Genomic DNA, 22685 nt, shown 5'->3' on the forward strand with positions numbered 1-22685 from the left:
AAAGCATCTCCCTGGAAGGGCTGCAGGCAGGCTCCTCGGGCAGGGAGGGAAGGGGAGCCAAGGACAGGACCAGGTTCAAACTCCTTAGCCTGCCCCACCCACTCCTGGGTCCCCAATGCTCCTGCTCCTGTCTTCCTCACTGATCCCCGATTTCGTGTTGCCTTGGTCCAGACACCTCCAAGGACCCTTTCCTTCCTTGCTTTTACTTTCTTTCTTTTTTAACTTTTATTTTAAGTAGGCTCCATGCCCAGCATAGAGCTTCAACACACACAGGGTCCTGAGACCAAGAGTTGCAGGCTCTACTGACTGACCCAGCCCCGAGCCCCTCCTTGCTTCTGATCACACCTCAGCCTCTGGAATGCCTTTCCCCACCTTCCTCACCGTGTAAAATTTACCTGTGCTTAGAGGCCCCGCTCAACCACTGCTTCCCCTGCCGTCTTCCCCCATGGACCCTCCAGGTTCTCCTTCAATGTGCACTGTCCTGACTGCAGTCCTCTGTGTGACCTCCTCTGTTGGACTCTGAGCATTGGCGGGACCATGTCTATTCCTTCCCACACCCCCTGTTCCAGGGCCTCCCAGGGAACCGTGAGCTGGGCTCAGATCCGAGGTGTGGGAGCACAGTGCACCCAGCTTCTCTCCCCGCTGAGCAATTCCACTGTTTTCTGGTCTATCCTGATGAAGCGCTTGTCCTAGCCGAGAACACAGAAGACCATGCCTCAGATTTCACACGAATTACCCTCCTGATTTAATGTGCTTTGGACAGTCCTCCCAGAATTTGAGCGTTTTCATTTATTTCCTCATGCCTTCATACTCCCGCCATAGTATTGTTTATGTGAAGAGAAAGAGGAAGAGGAAATTGCAGTAAAACATGGGTGTCCGGATGCCTGAGCTTTAGCAGGAATTTCCAAAGCCTCCCGTCCCCCGGGGTGGCCAGGCCAGGTCCGGATGTCGGGCCCGGCTCCCTCCACCCTCACCCCACGTTTGTTCACTGATACCAGGAACTTTGGGGAGAAGGGTGGGGGTCATCTCTTTGCTGCCCTGCAGGCTCCTTTGAAGGCACAAAAAACACTGTGTTCTTTGGATTGTGCTGGCACCCATTAAATATGTCCTGATGAAGGAGAAGGAGGAGGCAGAGCAGGGAAGGAGGAGGAGGGGGAGAAAGGGGAGAAGGAGAGAGGGAGAGGAAGAAGGAGGGAGGAGGAAAGAAAGTGAGGAGGAAGAGGAAGAAGGAGAAAGAGGAGGAGGAGGAGGAGGAAGTCGAGGAAAAGGAGAAGAAGAAGAATTGAAAGAAGCAGCGGAGGAGGAGGAAGAGGGAGGAGGAGGAAGAGGAGAAGATTTGGAAGAAGAAGGAGAATTGAAAGAAGAGGAGGAAGAGAAAGAAGCAGAGGAGGAGGAGGAGGAAGAAGGAGAAGAGGGAGGGGAGGGAAACGGAAAAGTTGGAAGAGGAAAAAGAGGAAGACGAGGAGAGAGGAAGGAGGAGGAGAAGGACAAGGGTAAGAAGAGGAAGAATTAGAAAAACAGGCAGAAGGGCGCCGGCGGGGCTCAGTCGGTTGAATGGGTGCCTTTGGCTCAGGGTCATGATCCCAGGGTCCTGCGATCCAGCCCCATGTCCGGCTCCCTGCTCGACAGGAGCCTGCTTCTCCCCCTCCTCTTCTCCTGTGCTCTCTTTCTATCTATGTTGCTGGATGCCTCACTCTAAAATAAATAAATAAACTCAAAAAATAAAAAATAAAATTACGAGAAGAAGAAGAGAGAGACGAGGAGGAGGACGAAGAAGAAGAAGAGGAGGAGGAAGAGGAGAAGGAGAAGAATGGGAAGAGGGGGAAAAGGAGACGGCTGAGGGGGAAGAGGAAAAACCAAAAGGCTTGGACAAAATCAATCAATCAACCCATCAGTCCCAACAGAATCTATTGTAAGCTAGAAGGGAAAAGTTACAAATGTCCTAGAAAACTGTTTAAAAAGAATAACGTTGAGTTGGGAAAACTTTTCTAATGAAGATGCAAATCCCAGATGTCATAAAGGAAAAGTTTCAGTTATCTGACCTCCTAAAAATAAAAATTGCACAAGACACCATGACCAAAGTCAGACTACAGCGAGAGGCCAGGAGGCCCCACCGTCGATCCTTGGACCAGAAAAAGCTGAGTGCCCACGAAACACGACAGATCCTAGGAATCCCCATGAAAAGACTGAAGGCAGGGCACCTGGGTGGCTCAGCTGGTAGAGCGTCTCCCTTCGGCTCAGGTCATGATCCCAGGGTCCTGGGACGGAGCCTGGCCTCAGGTTCCCCGCTCCCGGGGCAACCTGCTTCTCCCTCTCCCTCTGCCTGCTGCTCCCCCTGCTTGTGTGCTCTCCCTCTCTCTGTGAAATAAATTCATAAAAATCTTTTAAAATAAATAAATAAAACTCAGTTTTACTGTTCAAGAAAAAGAGAGAGAGAGAGAGAGAGAGAAAAGGGAGAAGCCAAGTCTTTAAAAGATATAAACAAAGAATCCCCAGGAAAAGGACTCACCCAGACTCACAGTTCTCAGCGGGCAGGGTGCACTCGACCTCCTGCAGCAGGTGTTGAGGGAGAAATGGGACTTTAACAATCCGAAGCCTCCTAGGCTCGCTTCGGCTGGCGTAAACACACAGATAGAGCTCACACCCGTATTGTCGGCCCCTTGAGTCTGCAGTCTGAGGTTTTCAGATTACGAGTCCACAGTCTGGCATTTGGGGATTACAAAACGGCAGTTTTGTTGTTTTCAGATTAGGAAACCCAGACCACCTTCCTGCCATGACTCTGCCCTTCTTACCCCAGCCCCTCGGTCCTATCTGATCGGGGCACACAGGCCAGTCTCTTCTCCTCCTGCCCCACAGTGGGTAGAACAGAGGCCCCAGTGGGGAACAGGGAGCATAGCCCAGACATCTCCCTGCTTTGTCTCCCTGTCATGGTCACGGTCATGGCACCCTGGACCAGTCACTCCCTGTCAGGCCCTGAAGTTCCTTGCAGGGCAGGGCACTGCGAAGACACTCAGAGACACTGTGGGCAACACAACCCTTATCCTAGTATCTCAAAAGACAACATGAGCCTTTGGGCCTCAACAGAAATCCTTTGCTGAGCAGCCAGGCACCCGCACCCTGGGGGGGGGGGGGGGGGCAAAGGCTCTGCCTCACCTGCCCTCCACCTGCTCTGCTTCCTCACAAATTCCGGAAGGCATGAGCACCCCGACATCCTCCTTCCATCTGGGGTTGCCTGCTCAGGTCACATGCAGTCTTCAACCTGGGCTGAGCGGTGCCCCCCTCCCTCTCCACGGTTTTGGGGGCACAGGGGGAGGGGAGAAGCAGTCAGACAAACCCGGCTACAAATCCGGGCTGTGTCCCTGCTCCACGTGGGACCTGGGGCTGGAACTGCAGGTTCCCCCACATCCACAAAATCGTGACAACACAAAATCCTTTCCTGACAGAGCTGGTTGGAGGGAGAGTCCACGGGCAGGGCCCCCACCCCCGAACTACCCAGGGATCATCCTCAGAGCTGAGGCACATCCAGGGGTTCGTGGCTATGTGGACCCGGGTGTGTGTCTGGGCAATAACCACACCTCGGAGCCCAGATATAGCGGGAACCTGAAGGGAACCTGAAAGTGTCCACGTCCCAGCAGCTCGTGAAGAAACAGACATGTCCGGGCCGGTCCCACTCACCTGCCCACCCTCGGCGGACATTGACTCCCTCAGAGGAACAAGCCCACACCTGACACGCCGGGTCCTTCTCCCTCAGCTCTTCCTGCCACTGACACACTGTGGGACCCTCAGCAAGTGACTCCCCCACCCACTAACACCCTCCAGGGCTTGTTCCCAGCCTCTCCTCTCTGTCCCTCCCACCGCACTCCCGAACGCCATGCCTGCCTTATTCACCTCCGTGTCCCCAACATACCAGGTGCTCACCAGGTACTTGCCATATGGCGGCCACTAAATGCCACCCAGGTGGTTTCTAGGCATTTATTGATGCAGATCCTCCTGCCAGGAGCACCTGCTTCACCACCTGGAAATAATCAAGCTCGTACCTCAGAGCCCGACTCAAGCATCACCTCCTCTGAGAAGCCCTCCAGCAGCCTCCCTGGCAGAGTCCCTGTGTCCTACTCTGATCTCACAGATTCTGGGAGAGGGGCCGAAATCCCTTTCTTAGGTACCAGTGTCCGTGTCTCCCCCCGACCACATCAGATTTACTCAGGTCTCGCTAGACTTGTCCCTGATGCCAGGAGCCCCAGGACGCCCGCCCTTGGTGGCCAAGTGCCCCTTGCAAGGCTGCAGACGATTGCGGAAGACAACTGAGGAACCGCTGCTGCTTTCAACAGTGGACAGAACTGGGGGAGCACCAGGCGCTGGGAGCCCCGTCCACGCAGTCCTGTCTGGTTCCCACAGCAGCTCTGGGAGATCCGGCCCCCTGCACGGACACAGAAGCTGAGGGGGAGGGTCCGTACAGCTTGTGAGGTGTGCAGAGTCTGGACAGCAGTGGGCTTTGCACCTGCACACAGGGAAGCCAACCTGACCCTCCCATCTGGACAAGTGTCCCTGGGCATCGTGTCTCCTCCGCAGGATTGAGGGAGGGACAGAGTGACAGACTGATGACCCAAGGATTGCACCCCAAGGTTTGTGATGATCACCCCATGTGTGGCCCAGGAGTTCAGCCTGAATTGGCAGATGGGGAAAGTCAGGTGAGGGGACAGGTGGTGGTGGCTTGGGTCCAGCCACTCAGGACTGGAGCCGGAAGTGAAGGCCACGCTGACACTTGGACCTCGGACATGTGGTTGAAGTTCTGTTTGGTCCACGACGCCTTCCTTGGTTACTTGTTGCTCACTGTCGTGCGAACTCCCTTCCTCCTGATTGTTTCCCCTTTCCCAAGCTGGTGGTTCGCCTGCCGCCCCGATGGAACCACTGTGAGATGCAGAGCGCGACACGACAACCCTGGGAGCTGCGGCCCAAGGGTCTCGTGCCTGTGTATCATGTCCTCGAAGTGGGTGGCCTTGCCGGGCTCCGGGATCACGGCCCCGCGGGGCGGCAGCCAGGCAGGGGCTGCAGGCCCCTCAGGTGAGGATTCGGTGTCTCTGACCTGCAGGGACGAGTGCCGAGTCTGCCCCACCTGGGGACCTAAATGATCTAGCGGCTATAAAATCAGGCTCCTCTTGACCTCCAAGGATCACAAGGAAAGACACCCAGGATGACCGCAGTTCCAGAGTCGGGGTCTCAGGCAACATCTCTGGTCAATAAGCCACGTCAGCCCTCGGGGACAGGGACCCCGGCTCCCCGGGAGAGTCACCCTCACACCGTGGAGGGATGTGTCTGGCTGACACCACAGCACCATCAGACGGAGGCTGGGACAGTCAGCAGACAGAGGCCCACAACCAGCATCCCCACCCCGTCTCTCCATCCCGTGGGGACACATGCTGGGCTCGGCCCTGCTGGACCTTAGGACTTGTGTTTCAGAGCAGGGACCCCACCTGCCGGGTCTCCCTCTGTCTAGGGACTGGGGCGGGGGTGGCCCGTGTAGGGGCTGCAAATTGGACATGGGACAGTGGGGACTTCTGAAGCCATCAGAGTGGCTGCCAGAGACCCACACCTGAGGGGACGGCGTCCATGCTGACGGCACCTGGTCACTCATGGGACGTGGAAGGGGAGCTACGGGTTGGGGTCACTTGTGACCCAGCTGCCAGCGTCACCCAGTGGACACTTATTGGTCCTTGCACAGATCCCTGGTCAAATCCTACTTCAGGAAGGCTCAGAACTACGTATGAAGATGACAAAATCAGGGGTACCAGGGTGGCTCAGTTGGTTTGGCGTCTGCCTTCAGCTCAGGTATCATTACAGGGTCCTGGGATTGAGACCTGCATCGGGCTCCCTGCTCAGCAGCCGGCTTCTCTGTCTCCCTCTGCCTGCTGCTCTGCTTCCTTGTGCTCTCTTTCGATCTCTCTGTCAAATAAATAAAATCTTAAAAAAAAAAAAAAACCAAAACAAAAGATGACAGAATCCAACATGTCATCTTCTCACATAGTCCAACAATTCTAACTTTATTATTCCTGGCCTTCCCATTGCTTGTTCCTCCACACTCTCTTGATCTACGTCCCCTGCGTCCCCTTTAGTCCCATCCCCTGTCTGTCCCCAATTTCCATACTCCAGGTTCCTTGTTCCTTCCCCTCTTTGACTCCCCCTGCCCGCTCTGCATTAACCCCTCCCTCACTGGGCTCAGCTTCAGAAATGCCAAACTCCTCAACCCCCAACTCAAAAGCTTTATTTGGCACTTTTCCCCCCTCTAATAAGGCACCTCCATGTCTTTGTCCCACACATGTCCCTGCTCCCGACTCTGCTCGGGGATCACGGTCGGGCCCTCCTTCAGAATTTCAAAGATCTCGCTGAGCTTCTCCAGCTTGCTCTCCAGCTCCCGGGCCCGCCACCTCATGTCTTCAGCTGACTCTACCTTTGCTTCTTTTTTCAAGTGCTCTGAGTCTTTCACGAGGTTGACCACATCCATCGCAAGGGAGAGACCGGCGGTGGTCGCACCTATGATCCGGGCTCCTTTGGTCATTGCCAGAGCAGGGCCTCCAAAAGCTTTCTGCACCTGCCAGCCACCTTGAACTGAGACTCTCGGAGCTGTCATAAGGCACCTGGCATTGACTACAAGGCGAGGTTTGACTTTGGCTAGCTTGATGGCATGAATATTCTTTGCAATGTTCTGTAGGGCTCTAAAGCATTTATCTGTTAAGGAACAAATCTGGGGTCTGCGGTCATGCAGAACCATTTCAACGATCTGTCTTTTGTCAAAATTAGTTGATGTCAGGTTGGCTTGGATTTTTGCGGACAACTTGCTTGAATCTTCCACGATGCTGGTAGACACCTGGGTCACAGTGGCTGCTGCTCCCAGCCCCATTCCAGTTGCCAAGAGTGCCAGACTGGCCCCTGCTCTCACAGAAGCCAGACCCAGACCAAGGATGCTCAGGAGGCCAGACACAACACTAGTGGAGCCGGCTACTACGTTGGCGATGGTGCAGCCACTGGGTACCCTGTCCACCTCATCTGCAAGCTCTTGGAGCTTTCTTAGGCGCTCCTCAAGCTCCACATTCAACTGGGGAAACTAATGCAGAAACCTCTCCCTAGCCAGCTGCTCGTCGGCCTCCATAGCCATGGCTCTTTGCAGCTCGTTCAGACCTTCACGTAGGGCTTCTACCTCCTCCCTGTAACAGGGAAGGTCAAGGGATTAGGAGAAGCTTATCCGGAAAACAGGCTCCATTAGATCTAACCTACATATACCACAGAACTTTTACTGCAAACCAAATGGAAAAGAGTTTTACTAATGCAAAGAATCCTTCCTGCAATGTTGCACACATTCCGCACACGGCTCACGCTGCACAACACACCCAGTGGGGGAGTAAATAAGTCCGTGTCATCCTCAGAGGCTCTTAAATAGTGGCTATTGGAGGAAGACGGCCTCATAGTCAAGGACAGGGCCCCACAGTCAGTACCACAGTGTGTGCAGACTGGGAACTCTGTAGATGAAGAAAGGAAGTGCGGTTGGAGTAGGAAAACCTTCGTTCAGAGAAACCTCGTGTGTACTGAGGGATGAACTTACCCACAGAGGTCTGCTCTTGCCCTGGGCACTGGGAAGGGAGCACTAGGCCCCACCTAGGATGTCAAGGGTCCTAAAACGATACGACTGTCTACCTGGGCCATTGGCCTCGGGACACCCTGACAAGATGATGGAGTCCTTGGGTCATGAGCTGTCAGTTGTGACCATGGAGGATCTAGAAACTGGCCTCCCAGGGGAGTGGAAGGCAACAGGTCAGCCATGCAGGCAGATGTGATTGAGCCCCAGTAAACTCTGTCTTGAGGTTCAGGCTGAAAAATACTCTCTCCTGGAAAACATGTTACCCGGGCTCTCATGAGCCTCCTCCTGACTGCATCTTGACCATGGTCTTCTTTTTTTTTTTTTTTTTTTTAAAGATTTTTTATTTATTCATTTGACAGAGAGAGATCACAAGCAGGCAGAGAGGCAGGCAGAGAGAGAGAGAGAGGAGGAAGCAGGCTCCCTGCTGAGCAGAGAGCCCGATGCGGGACTCGATCCCAGGACCCTGAGATCATGACCTGAGCCGAAGGCAGCGGCTTAACCCACTGAGCCACCCAGGCGCCCCTTGACCATGGTCTTCTGTGCCCTGTCTTTGACAGCCTGTCATGCCCAGTCTGAATAAGAACCCTGTTGGGGGGGCGCCTCGGTGGCTCAGTGGGTTAAGGCCTCTGCTTTCGGCTCAGGTCATGATCTCAGGGTTCTGGGAGCGAGCCCCGCATCGGGCTCTCTGCTCAGCGGGGAGCCTGCTTCCTCCTCTCTCTCTCTGCCTGCTTCTCTGCCTACTTGTAATCTCTGTCTCTCAAATGAATAAATGAAATCTTAAGAAAAAAAAAAAAAGAACCCTGTTGGGTCAGGTTAGCAGGAATCCCCCCACCATGATGTCTCCTTTTAGTGATTTCCCATCCCCTGCCCCTGCCCTGCTCCTTGGCTATAAATCTCTACCGGTCTTCACTCTGTTCCAAGATGAGCCCAATCTCTCTCCCCTATGACATCACTCTTAAGTGACAAGTGTCACAGTAATTGCTTACTTGCACCTTGTGAGCACCCCTGGTGGGAACAGCTCCCTGTGCACTGTCACACACTGAATACAGGACAGTAAGGCCTCCTGAGGATGGCGGAAGCTTTGCACTGGAAACCCTCCCAGACTCTGCCCCAAGTGTCTCTCTCTATGGCTGATGGGAACCTGTATCTTCCCCTGTCACACAGCATAACTGAGGGGACAACTCTAGGCAAGCTCTGTGAATGCTTCTGGGGAATCATCCAATCTCAGGGGAATTTGGGGACCCTCAAATATGCAGCTGGTGCCAAAAGTAAAGTCAGTCATAGGGATTGTGTCCTCAGACTTTGCATGTTCGCTAGCTCTGGGTACTTGGAATTTAAAAAATAAGACTTCAGAGCGAGAAAGGACCTTAGTGACCATTTTGCTTGGCAGCTGCTCTCTTTCTCAAGCCTGCTGTCCTCTGATGGGGCCCAGCCACTGCCCCAACTGACTGAGAGCCGGGACACCCACAATCCTGATTCCCCTCGGACTCTCTAGCTCATGTCACCGACTCCCGAGCCACCACCCCAGCACCCCTGACCTCACAGGTGTCACCAGCCTAACTCACACCTTAGCTGGTACACCAAGGCCATGTGCAAGATTACAACATCTCTTAAAGATGCAGGAGACTTCGCGAACCTTCTCTATGAATCACACAGCCTGAAATGACCTGCATCCTGGCAGCTAGCAGAGGAAGTACTTTCCTCTTTGGTGGGGACCTTTGAGGCTCAGAATCCCTCAAGGGTACACAATCGGCAGCTGCACCCTGCGGAGCTGGAAGTTGTCACAAAGTCACACTGTCTCCTACTGGTCTGGAGCTGCTCTGTGTAGAAGAAAGGGGCTTCCAAATGGTAGTAAGACCCCCTAGACCCCGGGCAAGGTATGGAAGAAACACCCTCTATGGCCCCGTATGCCTGGTGGGGAGGAGATCAAAGGAGGAAGGGAAGAAATGTCCCCTGTCCCAATAACAGGACCTCTGCTAGGTCCCTGGTCTCCTCAAGTTTGTGCCCTAGGGCTTCCCTCAGTCCCAGACCCGCTGCCCAAACCTACCTAGTCCTCCAACCTAGATGCCCCCTTGTCCATCCTGATTGTCATCTCTGGCCCTGGTCCAAGCCTCCTGGCACCTTGGACAGCATGACTGCACTTGGTTCTTCAGTTTTCACCTTGAAATTCACACAAAGGCCCTGGCCACGATCTTCTTAGATTGATTTACTGTCCCCATGGAACAAATGCCCAATCTGACACTCCCAGACACACAGACCCAGGGAGCTCCAGGGCTGGGCAGAGAGAGGGTCAGGAGCCAACCAGCTCAGTCCAATTCCACTCCAGCCTCTCCACCTCATGGGCCCGCAGGATCCTGCATGTTCACGGAACTGCTCAGATGGGGAGTGAAGGCTCTAATCCGAATCCCCAGGGCCACAGACTGAGGTGTCAGTGCTCCTGAGACTGGTCCCAGAGGATGTCGTGCTTGGCCCTCATCTCCAGGAAGAAGAACCTTGACCCCCGTCACTTCTCCGCAAACCTCTAAAGACTTAACATTAATGGATTCCAACTATGTGCCATCACTATGCTAGGGATGTTACACACATTGTCTTCATTTTCTCATGATAAAATTGAACAGATGAACACATCAAGGCAGAGAAGGGTCAGCTTTAGGTTAAAGCCCAAGGTCACATAACCTGCCTCTGCAGGTTTCACCTCTCCTCAATCTGAGGCCATTCACTGCCAGTGATTGTCATGGAAAACATGTTCCTCATGGACTGTGGAGAAGGAACATGCTCAACCCAACCCAGGACACTGTCCCGCAGAGACCTGGGTGACCATCCTGCGGCATCTGGGTGGGGGTTGGTTACCTAGTCAAAGTGGCCTTAGCCATGAATCTCTTCCAGGCTTCATGGTCAGTCAGCAGGACATGCAGCATCTCTCTGCTTACTGCATTCTGGAAAGTTTCAATGACCTCCTTGAGAAAACTTCCACTCTCTAGATGGAACGAAAAAATGAAAGTTTTTCTCTCTTATTCCTTTCTCTCTTATTCCTGCTTCACTAAGGGAGAGAAGAAACCAGGGCTTACCTGGAGGGAAACCATAGCACTAAACTGTGCTTTTATGGACTTTTTGTTGGGACAGAGGTGTGGGGTGGTGGGGCAGGAAAATAGCTGAGACTCGGCCTAGGCAGGCGTATTGAGATCAACAGAATCAGTTCCTGCCCCATTTTCTTTTCTTTTTTATTTTTTTATTTTTTTTTTTTTTTTTTTTTTTTAAAGATTTTATTTATTTGTCAGAGAGAGCGAGCGAGAGCGAGCACAGGCAGACAGAGTGGAAGGCAGAGTCAGACGGAGAAGCAGGCTCCCTGCGGAGCAAGGAGCCCGATATGGGACTCGATCCCAGGACGCTGGGATCATGACCTGAGCCGAAGGCAGCTGCTTAACCAACTGAGCCACCCAGGCGTCCCCCCCATTTTCTTTTCTGATAGGCAGGGGCTTATAGCTGGGACACAGGACAAATGCCCTAACATAGCCATGGGAGGCCAGGGGGTGCTAGGGGAGGAGAGGTTTTACGTGGAACTAAGAGGTTCCAGGACAAGGGACAGCAACAATACTTAGGGAGGACACACTGTGTAGCAGGCCCTGGCCCAAACACATAAACACATTCTATTTGATCCTCATAACCACAGAAGGAAATACTCTCATTTTACAGGTAACATTAGATAAAACACTCCATATCACATAGCTGGGAGGTGGCAAAGACAAGACTGGGGTCCAGGTCGTGGCCCACTGACCCTCAGACAACACTCGTGCTGGCAGCAGGGTGAGAGCTGGAGGAAATGGTCTCCATTATAAGGCCCCACAGTCATTCTGAGCCATGCTGGAAGCTTGGACAGGGCAAGAGGGCAGGGGCACGCTCCAAGGTTGCTGGTCTACCCCCTACCCCACCCTGCTGCAGGATCCCTTTTTTCTCCTCCTTTCTGCTGTCCCTCTCCTCTCTGTGGACTGTCCTGGCCTCACTTCTGGGTCATTGATGGATTTGATGGGCAGCAGGGGAAGGAAGGAAGGAAGTACCTCAGCCATGACCCTGAGAAGAAGACCGGTGGGAGGTGCCCCTACAGACTCCTGGGCTGGGGACTCCCCTTGACCTCTCTTGGGGACTCAAGGAAGCTCTTCAAGGGACCGATTCCTCGGTAGGTGAACTCAGCTGGAGGCATCCCCGCAATCCCAGGGATCATCCAGAGAAGTGGAAGGCGACTACCTGGGCTGAGCCCACGGGCTACCGAGGTCATAGTGTCGCCATAGTTTTCCCTACACCTTGCGACCGCATTGCAGTTAGAAGGAGCTATCGCTTCACCTCGGGGGAAGAGAGAACAAATCGTGGGGTCAAATGTGAGCCAGCGGAGGCAGCAGGCCGCAGTGAGGGGCCAGGTCTTGGGGCTTTCCTCTGGGATGGCGACATATGCCAAAATGGACTTTACCCCGTGTGTTTGTGTACTGGCTTTTGCCAGCTGCTATTTTTTTTTTTTTTTTAAGATTTTATTTATTTGTCAGAGACAGAGGGAGAGAGAGCGAGCAAGCACAGGCAGACAGAGAGGCAGGCAGAGGCAGAGGGAGAAGCAGGCTCCCTGCCGAGCAAGGAGCCCGATGTGGGACTCGATCCCAGGACCCTGGGATCATGACCTGAGCCGAAGGCAGCTGCTTAACCAACTGAGCCACCCAGGCGTCCCAGCCAGCTGCTATTTAAGGAAAGTTACTCACCTCACTCCAGCTCACTCCCAAGCCCAATCAGGGTCCTGTCGCCTGTTGGGGCACAAGAAGAAGATCATCGGACAAGGAGACTGCCATCTGAGAAGTTACACAAGCAATAAAACCAAACACAGAAGAAAAGATGGGAACAAGTGTGCTGGAAATTCCTTGAGGTCGGGAACGTATGTGTTTACTAAGGGTAAGAGCTAATACTGATCAAGTATTGATGATAGGCAGGCTCCTGATGTGTCCGCTCACTGAGTACCCACTCCAGGATGTGGGGCTCCTGGGACTCCCACTAGTAAGTGAAGGAAACCATCACCTGAACTTAGGTTAGTCCAAGTTCTCACAATAGCGCTAGAGTCAGGACGGGAACCCGAGTGTCTCTGATCCAAATTCTGTGCTCTACTCCCTTTAATCTACAAAAAGATTTATTTATGTACAGTGACCTTTGAATAATACAGGGGTTAGGGCTGCTGACCTTCATCCTCGTGAAGTAAAAAATGCATGCGTAATTTCTGACTGTCAGAACTTAACTACTAATAGCCTACTCCTGACCAAAAGCCTCACCAATAACATAAATAACTGATAACACACCATTTGTATGTTATATGTATTATGAAACGTGTTCTTGCAACAGAGAAAGCTAGAGAAAATTAAAATGCTAAAATCATAAGGAAGAGAAAATACATTTACTGTACTGCACATATATTTAATGAAAAAATCTGCATATAAGCAGATCTGTGTCATTCAAACTTGTGTTCTTCAAGGGTCAACTGTGTATTTATTTGTAAATGACTCCTCTCCTTCCACAGAGCTGGCTTGCATCGCTAACCAGTCTTTGTCTCACTCAATTTCCTGGTGCCACAGCTTCCCACAGCCTGTGTCCTCCTTGCTTCTGCAAGATTCTTCATCCCACAGGGTCCGGAGTCCTGCTGAGTCCTGGCACAATCCCTACAGACCTTGTCTAGGCTTCTTGATAATGTGCAGTCCTCTCTATAGTCTTCCCCCAACTGGGAACCTTAGACTCTTTCTGATTCTTCATCTAAATGTAAATGCAAAGAACAATCTCCTTGTATGAAACACTGCCTGTATTTGAGATTGTTTCCTTAAGACTCTTCTAGAAGCACGATGACTGGGTCAGAAGCTATCAACACATACAAATTTTTTCTTACCTAGAGCCCCACTGTTACAAAAAATGTTATACCAATCACATGCACACTCACAGTACATGAGGGTGTCCCTCATCCTATTTTTTAAAAAAACAGATCGTTGGGCGCCTGGGTGGCTAGGTTACTGACCATTTGCCTTCAGGTCTAGTCATGATCCCAGGGTCCTAGGATGGAGTCCCATATTGCCGCTCTGCGGGAAGCCCTCTTCTCCCTCCCCTACTCCCCCTGCTTGTGTTCCTGCTCTCCTGTGTCTCTCTCTGTCAAATAAATTTAAAAAATCTTAACAATAAAAATAAAAATAAACTAAAAAACAGACCCTTAACAAGAATTTATTTCTATTTTATATTTATTTATATATATATAATTAATAATATATATTATATAAATAATTTATTTATATAAATAATTTATATTTCTTTTAGTTCTGTTATTACTTTGGCTTGGGAGATGAGGAAAGATAGCAAATGTTGATTACATTTAAGCATTATATTTTAAGTTAACTTTTTTTTTTTTTTTTTAAATAATCTCTACACCCGATTTGGGACTCTAACTCACAACCCCAAGGTCAAGAGTCCCAGGCTTTTCCAAATGAGCCAGTCAGGAGCCCCTTGGCACTATCTGAACAAGACAAAAGAGCATTTAACAGCCACCCCTCCTGAGACCTGACTGAAAGAGAGTAAAAGTACTTATAGGTATAAAAATAACAAATGAGAACAGTGACTCACATTTGTATCCTAAGCTCTGCGCTGCTGATTGCTCTAAGACTTTACAAATAATAACCCGTCTTCTTCCAGTAATCATTGAGCTGCGTATCGCTTGCATCCCTGTTTGCAGATAAGGAAACTAAAGCACAGACTATGTGATTTTTCCCAGAGTCAGAAATCTGGTCAGCAGTAGCCTGGGTGCAACCCTGCCTGCTGGACTCAAGAACCCACACAGCGTCTCTCTTCATTCGCTGCCAATGAAAAAGGAGAACGGGGCCCAGAGGTTGCAGACTGGTCAGAAAAATAGAGGGAATTTCCATCAGAAAAACAGACAGAGGGCAAATAGGCACGAAGAATGGTCTGCTAGGCAGAGCTTCGGAGAGGGAGACCGAAGGTGAGAGGCAGGTGGAGGTGAGCAGGAATAAGGTTATCAGCCCCACACCCAACCCTCTATTCACATCAGCCCAGGTCTACACCAGAAGGGGAAAAGCAGAATTGAAAGCCTCCAGAAAAAAATACCTGTCTTCTGGCGTCTAGGAGGCCCTCATCCAATCACTCTGCATGAAAGCCTGTCAGTCAACTTACCTCTCTCTTAAATACAGATGGGCAATCTAGGTTCAGATATGTAAGAAAGATGACCAGATGAAAAGGGTGGCTCAGATCGATTAAAAAATGACACCAGAAGGGGTCCGTGGCTGGCTGAGGACCAGAGCATGCAACTCTTGATCTCGAGGTCAGGAGTTCAAGCCCCATGTTGGGCATGTAGCTCACATTATAAAACAAAGTCAGAATAATGGGGCATTTGGGTGGCTCAGTGGGTTAAGCCTCTGCCTTCGGCTCAGGTCATGATCTCAGGGTCCTGGGATCGAGTGCCCCATCAGGCTCTCTGCTCAGCAGCGAGTCTGCTTCCCCCACCCCCCACCTCTGCCTGCCTCTCTCCCTACTTGTGATCTCTCTCTCTGTGTCAAATAAATAACTAAAAAAACCTTAAAATAAATATAAATAAAAATGAAGGGAATGAAGTTAGCTATCATGGTGGGTGACTATCTACTTTGCACCAGGCACCGTTCTAAGTGATTTGGATGCATCAACTCATACATTAGTTCTCACCATGATTCTGTAAGAAAAGGAAATGAAACCCAGAAAGGGTAGGTAATTCAAAGCACTCAGCTAGTGCCAGAGCCATAATCAAATCCAGACTCCTTATCTCCAGAGCCTACACTCTCACCTATTCTGTTCTCCCACTGTAGGAATATCATATAAAGATACTGATTAACCACCTAAAGAAAAAGCAACAAATTGAAAGTGATTCTTTTTAATTGGGAAAGTAGGTTAGCAGAGCCCTCGGGACTAGTGGATTTGTTTTAACCATTTGCGCTTGTTACTTTGATTTCTTTTTTAATTTTAAGAACGTGGAAGTCCCTTTAGAGCAGTGAGTAACAGCTCACCCCAATAATGGGCTGGTTTCTGGCACCACCATGTTCAACATGATGAGAGCCAGTGGATCATTACCCATAAGAAATCAGCCTGACTCCTGATGTGACAACTGACAGCATGGGAGAAACCTCGGTGGTTGATAAAGTAAGTTCTCTAAGAAAAGTGGGATGATAACATAGGTTCAATGAGAATAATCAGCATGAGTGCCACCCTTCCACAGGTATATATATATATATGGTCTAGCCATCCCTCGCCCACTCCCACAGGCATCCATGGCTTTTCCTCCACTCAAAGGTAGCAAGACACCTTGGAGGAAAACGGAAATCCAGGGGCCTTCAACAGCCCCTACTCCAGAAGGAAAGGATGCTTCAGGGATGTTCAGAGCGGTGCTCAATATAGTACCCACTGGCGATCCTACCAAATTACATAGAGTAATAATGATACTTGATAATGATTACTTTGATCATGTTTAATTGGGCCAGGCTAAATCTGTGAAAGGCCATGAGTTCCTAATGTTAAAAGGAGAAGAGTTGAGACCAAGTGCACAAAAAAGGTAGATATAAAGGTAAAAAGTTCGTATGCAAAAAGGAGTTAATATAATGGGGACTCTTTCATGGTTAATTAATCCTAATAAGAAATGGAGTCTTTTTTAAATAAAGATTTTAGTTACTTGAGAGAGAGCGCGCGAGCATGAAAGGGGGAGAGGGACAGGGAGTGGCAGGCAGAGGGAGAGGGAAAAGCGGGCTTCCTGCTCAGCAGGGAGCCCAATGTGGGGCTCCCCAATCACCATCACCATTCAGATCCTGAATCACAGACTTAAAAAAAGAAAACACAGGGCCCCTGGGTGGCTCAGTTGCTTAAGTGACTGCCTTAGGCTCAGGTCATGATCCCGGAGCCACAGGATCGAGTCCCACATCAGGCTTCCGGCTCCACAGGGAGTCTACATCTCCCTCTGACCTTCATCCCTCTCATGCTCTCTCTCTCTCTCTCTCTCTCTCAAATAAATAAATAAATAAAATCTTTTAAAAAAAGAAACTTAGGTGTTAAAAAAAAATCCTATAGAGTATAGACTCACAAAACAAAAAAGTATATTTCACCCCATTTCCCTGGCAGTGACATCTTCCCTAACTATGGTCGTTCTCAAAGCAAGGATACAGACCCCGGTTCAAGTAATTGGATGATGGACCTCACTCAAACCGCCCTAGTTTCTGCCCACACTCACTGGTATGTCTGCATGAGAGTCTGAGGACCCATCGATTCACAGGACCCTCACAACACTCGAGACTGTTACATCCCTGCAAGCAAACGCCCTGGCACTCACCTTTTAGGGTCACCTTCCCAGGACTTCCCTAACTCCTGGCAACCACTGACCTGCTTTCCATCTCTGTAATTTTGGCATTTTGAAAATATTTGATAAGTGGAGTCACACAGTATGTAAGCCTGTAAGACTGGCATTTAAAAAACACACCCAGTATAACGGGCTTGAACCCCACCCAAGTTCCTGCCTATACAAATAGTCCTTTCCTTTCTGTGGCTGAGTGACCAGGCTCTAAAATCAGGCAGGACCTTGGGGGCCCCTCCCAGCCTCCCACTGTGCCAGGATCCCCTCCAGAGCCCCAGACATGAGGGTTTCGCCTCCAGGAAGCAGCTTTTCCACATCACATTGCTTTTCTGCACAAACAGACCTACCTGATCATGGCTTCTCGCCTCTGCCCTAGTCTTTGGCTGACAACTCCTTCCCTGTCCCCTTCCAAAACATACACTGTGAACTTCTTTCCCTCTCAGCCTGTTGGGTGGGTCAGGCAACCCTGGGACTGCCCATCCCTTGTGGGCATGGTGGGTCCCCAGTCGGAATTTCCCCTGCACAAAGGGCAGAGTCGAGTCACAGAGCTGAAGGCAAAGGACGGATATTTGCAGAGTACTGCAGTGGACTGAATGGTGGTCCCTAAAAGATACACGCATGACCTCATGTCTGCAATCCAATAACTGACATCATGTAGAAAAACCTGTCTTTGCAAATTCTTTAACTTAAAGATCTTGAGATCATCACTGAATATCTGGTGGGCCCTAAATCCAATGACTAGAGTCCTTACGAGAGACACCCAGAGGAGAGACAGCAGGGAGTTGAGGGGAGAAGGCCATGTGAAGGCAGAGGCAGAGATCAGAGAGAAGCCTGGAGTCGCCACAGCTGGAGGAAAGGAGTTCTCCCCTGGATCCTCTAAGAAAGCTTGAAGCACCCAGAGTCGTCTGGTGCCTGGCACCTGGCTACCCCCAGCCATCATCTGCGGTTTCCTCCCCGGGGCCAGCGAGCACACCTGCACCTGTGCAGAGGCTGAAGGAGTGGGCAAATGGAAGCCCACCACTTTCTGTAGCAGACAAGCCGGCCCCACAGTGGTCCCGGGACCCTGGTGGTGCAGAGGTAGGCTGCTTGGGTCCATGCCATAGCCCTTCTCTAAGGGATGCCTTTCCCTCTCCTCCCTCTTGCTCCTGCAGGGACCCCTTGTCTTCCTTGTCCTCGTAGGGCAGGTGCCTGCAAGAGGCCAGGTTCTCCTCTGCCTCTGCTAAAAGAACCAATGAAAGAACAAAAGTTTGGCAGCCTCCTGTTCCAATACCCACAGGCCCCACCACTGGACTCCCTTGGTCTTGCTTATGTACGAACTCGAAATGAACCTCCAGAGGACAGGCTTTGTCTAACAACTAAGGATGTTCCTAAGTCAGCACCTAGATTTGGGTCCCTAAACCCCTGTCAAGCACACAGTGGGTACTCAGTAACTGAAGTAAACGGAAGTTTTAAAAGACCCTCTTAGCATCCTTGCCCCTGGTCCAGTCTCCCTTTCTAGCTTACCTTTCCTGCACGACTGCCACTCCTCACCCCAGTCTGTGCCTCGGCCATGCTGCACTACGGGAAGCTTTTGAAGATGCTCAAAGGGTCACTAGGCTCAGTCAGTGAAGCGTTTGCCTTTGCCTCGCGTCATGATCCCATCAACCTAGGATCAAGTCCTTGCATTGAGTTCCCCGGTCAGTGGCGAGCCTGCTTCTCCCTCCCCCTCCTCTTGTGCTCTTTCCCCATCTCTCAAATAAAGAAATAAAATATAAAAAGAAGAAGATGATGCACAAAGTGGATGCCGTCCCATTCAGGCAACCCGCTCCGGCAGAGAGACACCAGCAGACACACGGCTCGTAGCACGGTACTCTTTATTGTGACGCTCAGTGGAAAACATCTGTAAACCAGCTTACTGTAGTGGTGACAGCTGTAACACATGCTAAGGCACTTTTATTATATAAAAAAGGGGTGGGGCTGGGAGCTCCATTCACTCCTTTGTGACAGCAACTGGGACCTGAATTCAGAGCTTTTTAGGCATACGTAGCTTTCATATATATCTTCATGATTTGTTGAGTTTTTTTCAAAAAAGAAAAAAAAAGATGCCTTCTTTGCCATAAGTAAGTCTAAATGCCGCATATACAAAACAGTTAGGAATACAGGTAAATTCAGCAACCAGTGTAGACCAGTGTAGGACAAGCTACTCTCTTCTAAACATGGTTCCAAAGGAAAGGCAGTGATAAAGACTTGGAATTTTATCATTTATTATAAGGCGAGGGGAGAAGAAACCTTTTTTTTTTTTTTTTTTGCTTTCAAACACATCCATGCAGACGGCAGATCTTTAAACCATACTGAGTCGACGGTGCAGATTATGTACCCTTGGGCCCCAGTCCTGGAGTAGATACAAGGTCGTGTGGGAGGGCCGCTGGCCCTTCGCAATGCTCTGGCTGTCAGACCTGGGACAAGTCCCTTAACCATTAAATATATTTGGTCCCCAAGAATGTTGGGAGAAGCCCCCGATGGCCTTCCCAGCGTGGCCCCGATGCCCTGTCTGTGGGGCCCAGCAGCCCCCTGGTGGCAGGGGCCCGCTGCCCTCCACAGAGGAGGGAAGGGGGTCATCATTGCACTTGAGACACTCTGAAACAGGAAGGGGACCACTGTGGCGCTGCCCAGAGCGCGTGGGGAGGGACGGCTCCTTCCTTGCACTCCGCATTCTGTGCCCTGCACAGAGGGGTCAGCCCTGGGCCTGCCCTTACCCAATCACCCAGGGCCCTCGGGAGTGCGGGGCCAACGGGGCAGAGGTCGTGAGGTCGCCGTGTGTGATTGCCAACAGCAAAGGAGGAGGGGGAGCTGGTGGCGGAGGTGGGGGAAGGTGACAACTCTTCTGGGGTGCTGGGCTATCAAAACTTCTTAGTCTGAAGAAAAATAGATTCGTAGAAAACTCTCTTTGCCCATCCCCGGTGGCCTGCCCTCCTTGTCTTGTGCTATGTGGCAAGGGAGGGCCGAGAGCCTGCTGGTCACTCAGTTCCCAGGCCGGGGCCCAAGACTCTGACTCTTTGGTATCGGGTGCTGGGGGTGGGAGGGTGCAGAAGCGGATGCAGTGGAGGAAGCCAAACGCCCTCAGCAAGGCCTGGGGGGCGGGCGGGGAGGCGCAGGCTTGAGGTCTCCTGGCCTGGTGGGACTGGGTGGGGAGGTCACGGTCACGGCAGTCCCCAGAAGGTGGAGGAGGGTGCTGCGGGGGTGGGGGGTGCTGGAAAGGGGAGACGGAGTCATGTGGCGGTCTGTCCATCCGTTCCAGGCAGCAGGAGGAGAGATTACTCAGCAGCTTTGGCCTCAGCCCCATCCGCCTTGCCATCCACCTCCTCGTCCGAGCAGTCGCCAGCACCTTTCCGGGCCATCCGGCGGGGCACGACAAACGGCAAGTCCCCTCGCCTGGGGACAGAGGCACAGGGTCAGCAGGGCCGGCCAGGAGGGCAAGTACAGCTGGCACCCCTCCAAGCCATCTGTAGACGGACACCAGGCCCCAGCGCCCTGGGCAGTGGGCCAAGAACCGGGGAGCCTGGAGAAACACGGGCTCCCACTTCATTCCAAATCACCAGTGAGAAGCCGTGGGGAAGCCGGGGCTGACGGCGAGAGAGAGGCCCAGCAGCAGACGCAGTCACCCGCGCGAGACACACGCCAGCCCGCACACCCGGGCTCCGACGACGCAGCAGCGGGGCAGACGGAGACACGGGGACCGCACGCGGGACGGGACCCCGTCGCCTACTCCGGGTCGCGCGCACAACGCTATTAGCGACGGGCTGGAAGGCGGCCTCCTGTCGCCTTCACGCCGAAGGGAGAGAAGCAGCGGGAATCCCGGGAATCCCGGGAAAAAGAGCCTCTGCCTGCACCGCCGGCTCCCCCTCCGGCAGCAACGCTCCGCGAGAGCGCACAGCCGCGCCTCCCCGCGGGCACAGGCGCCGTGAAGGCCGCGGGGCCGCCTCAGCCGGCGCCCCCAGGCCCCCAGCGCGTGCCGGGCCGGCCGGGCCCCCACGAGCGGCCGCCAGGGCCCCACAGCCAGCCTGGAGCCCCTCCGGGCCGGCCTGGTTCCGCCGGCGGGGTTTTCCCAGAGACGGAGCGCAGGGCTCACCCGGGAGCCCCGGGAGCCGCACGGGCGGAGACGGCGCGGCCCTGGACGCAGACGGGGGCGGCTCCTGGGAGTTTCGTCTGAAACGAGCTTTCCGGCGCCCCGAGCTCAGGGAGGGGAGGCCGCGGCCACGGGGCTCACCTGAGCTTGTTCTTGAGGGTGCTGACCTCGCGGTTCATGGCGTCGGCGGTCTCCGTGGCGTCCTCCAGCTCGCGCTGCAGCTTCCGGCGGGAGGCGTTGGCCCGCTGGGCCTCCTCCTCAGCCTCCTCCAGCTGCCGCTTGAGCTGCTTCAGGCGGGCCGACGCCTTGTCAGCCTGTGGAGACCAGAGGTCCCGGTCAGGCGCCCCGGCCGGAGAGGCCCACCAGGCGCTGCGGCCCCACGCACGCGCTCGCGCGCACGCATGCGCACACACCTGGTCCTTGAACTGCTCGGCGTTCCTCCGCTCATCATCAACCTGCAGCAGCACGTCCTTCAGCTTCTTCTCGGCCCGACGGACCTGTTTGCAGGCTGCCTGGCGCTCCCTGCAGGGCAGAGAGGCGGCGGCTCAGAGACCCCGGCTCAGAGGGTCCGGCCACACCACACCACACCGGCTGGACGACCTGTCCCCGCGCCTCACGGGCATGTCCCCCACGAGGAAGCCCCCAGGCGGAGGCCGGCCCATCTCCACCCAACACCCACGACGTGTTTGGTCTCCTGCGGGGGACGCACGGCGACTACCCCATTTCACAGAGGAGAAAGTGGGCTCCGGGGAGGGGGGACACAGCCCAAGGAGCAGGTACGTAGCAAGGAAAGGGGAAACTGAGATTTGCAACCCAGTGTGACCTTCCCATTACCTCCAACGACACCCCAGTCTTGCTGAGCCCATAGACTAGCTGCCCAAGCAGGCAGCAACCGCCACCTCTGCCTGATTCAGGCCCGAGAGACATTTGTCCGAAGCCCCAACTCTAGAGGTGGGCCCATGGACTCCTACGCAAACTTAGAAGCCCCAATGGAAGGGATGAGCAGCCGTCAGGAGGGGGACAACAGTCTCTGGGCCTCGGGCAGCAACAGAGGAGTCTGCAGGCTGAGTCCAGCATTGGGAAGGAACACCTACTTGGTCTCGTTGTCCAGCTGCTCCTCCAGCTGTGCGATCTTGGCCTCCAGGGCAGTGATGGAAGCCTTGTACTTGGACTTGACAGTGCCCTCCATCTCCTGAAGCTTGACCTTGAGCTCCTTGTTCTGGCGCTCCAGCTGCTGTCGCACATTCTCGTTCTTCTGGGCGTGACTGCGCTCGAGGTTCAGGTCGGTATTGATCTGGTCGATCTACAGGAAGGAAGGCTGGTGAACCCAGGAGGGCTGGGGCGGGGGTTCCCTGGGGCAGAAGCTGCGCCACTGGTTCCTCAAGAGCCTCAGAAAACACTAGGCCCTCGGGCCCCAAGTTCATGAGCTCTGGACCCTCCTAGAAAAAGGAGTTCCCCCACAGCCAGGGTCGAGAGAACGAAACCAAGGGAGACCTTCACAGGTGCCAGGACACCCTCTCCAAAGCCCAGCAAGCCCTAGGCTCCTGCCAGCATGGTCTCAAAGG

General features: G+C 52.9%; 2 protein-coding genes across 2 annotated transcripts in view; both read right to left on the reverse strand.

The window, feature by feature from the left end:
• Positions 1 to 6247: 6247 nt before the first annotated feature.
• On the reverse strand, positions 6248 to 7287 carry LOC131838013 (apolipoprotein L2-like). The gene has a single exon (XM_059183651.1). It carries the CDS (start codon positions 6893 to 6895, stop codon positions 6281 to 6283), a length of 615 nt encoding a protein of 204 aa, XP_059039634.1. The 5' UTR covers positions 6896 to 7287; the 3' UTR covers positions 6248 to 6280.
• Positions 7288 to 18851: 11564 nt separating this feature from the next.
• Positions 18852 to 22685, reverse strand: part of MYH9 (myosin heavy chain 9) — an 89367-nt gene continuing 85533 nt past the window's right edge. Inside the window, exons 38-41 of the mRNA XM_059186854.1 lie at positions 22215 to 22423; positions 21534 to 21642; positions 21262 to 21434; positions 18852 to 20426 (exon numbers count right to left, since the gene is read on the reverse strand). Of these exons, the coding sequence (XP_059042837.1) occupies positions 20309 to 20426; positions 21262 to 21434; positions 21534 to 21642; positions 22215 to 22423 (609 nt within the window). The 3' untranslated portion in view covers positions 18852 to 20308. The remainder of the gene's footprint in view (positions 20427 to 21261; positions 21435 to 21533; positions 21643 to 22214; positions 22424 to 22685) is intronic.

The sequence above is a fragment of the Mustela lutreola genome, chromosome 8, assembly GCF_030435805.1.
Source record: "Mustela lutreola isolate mMusLut2 chromosome 8, mMusLut2.pri, whole genome shotgun sequence".
In the NCBI taxonomy this organism is placed as follows: domain Eukaryota; kingdom Metazoa; phylum Chordata; class Mammalia; order Carnivora; family Mustelidae; genus Mustela; species Mustela lutreola.

Excerpts from the sequence above, each read along its gene's own strand:
- LOC131838013 (XM_059183651.1), bottom strand. The coding sequence starts at position 6,895 with ATGGGGCTGGGAGCAGCAGCCACTGTGACCCAGGTGTCTACCAGCATC.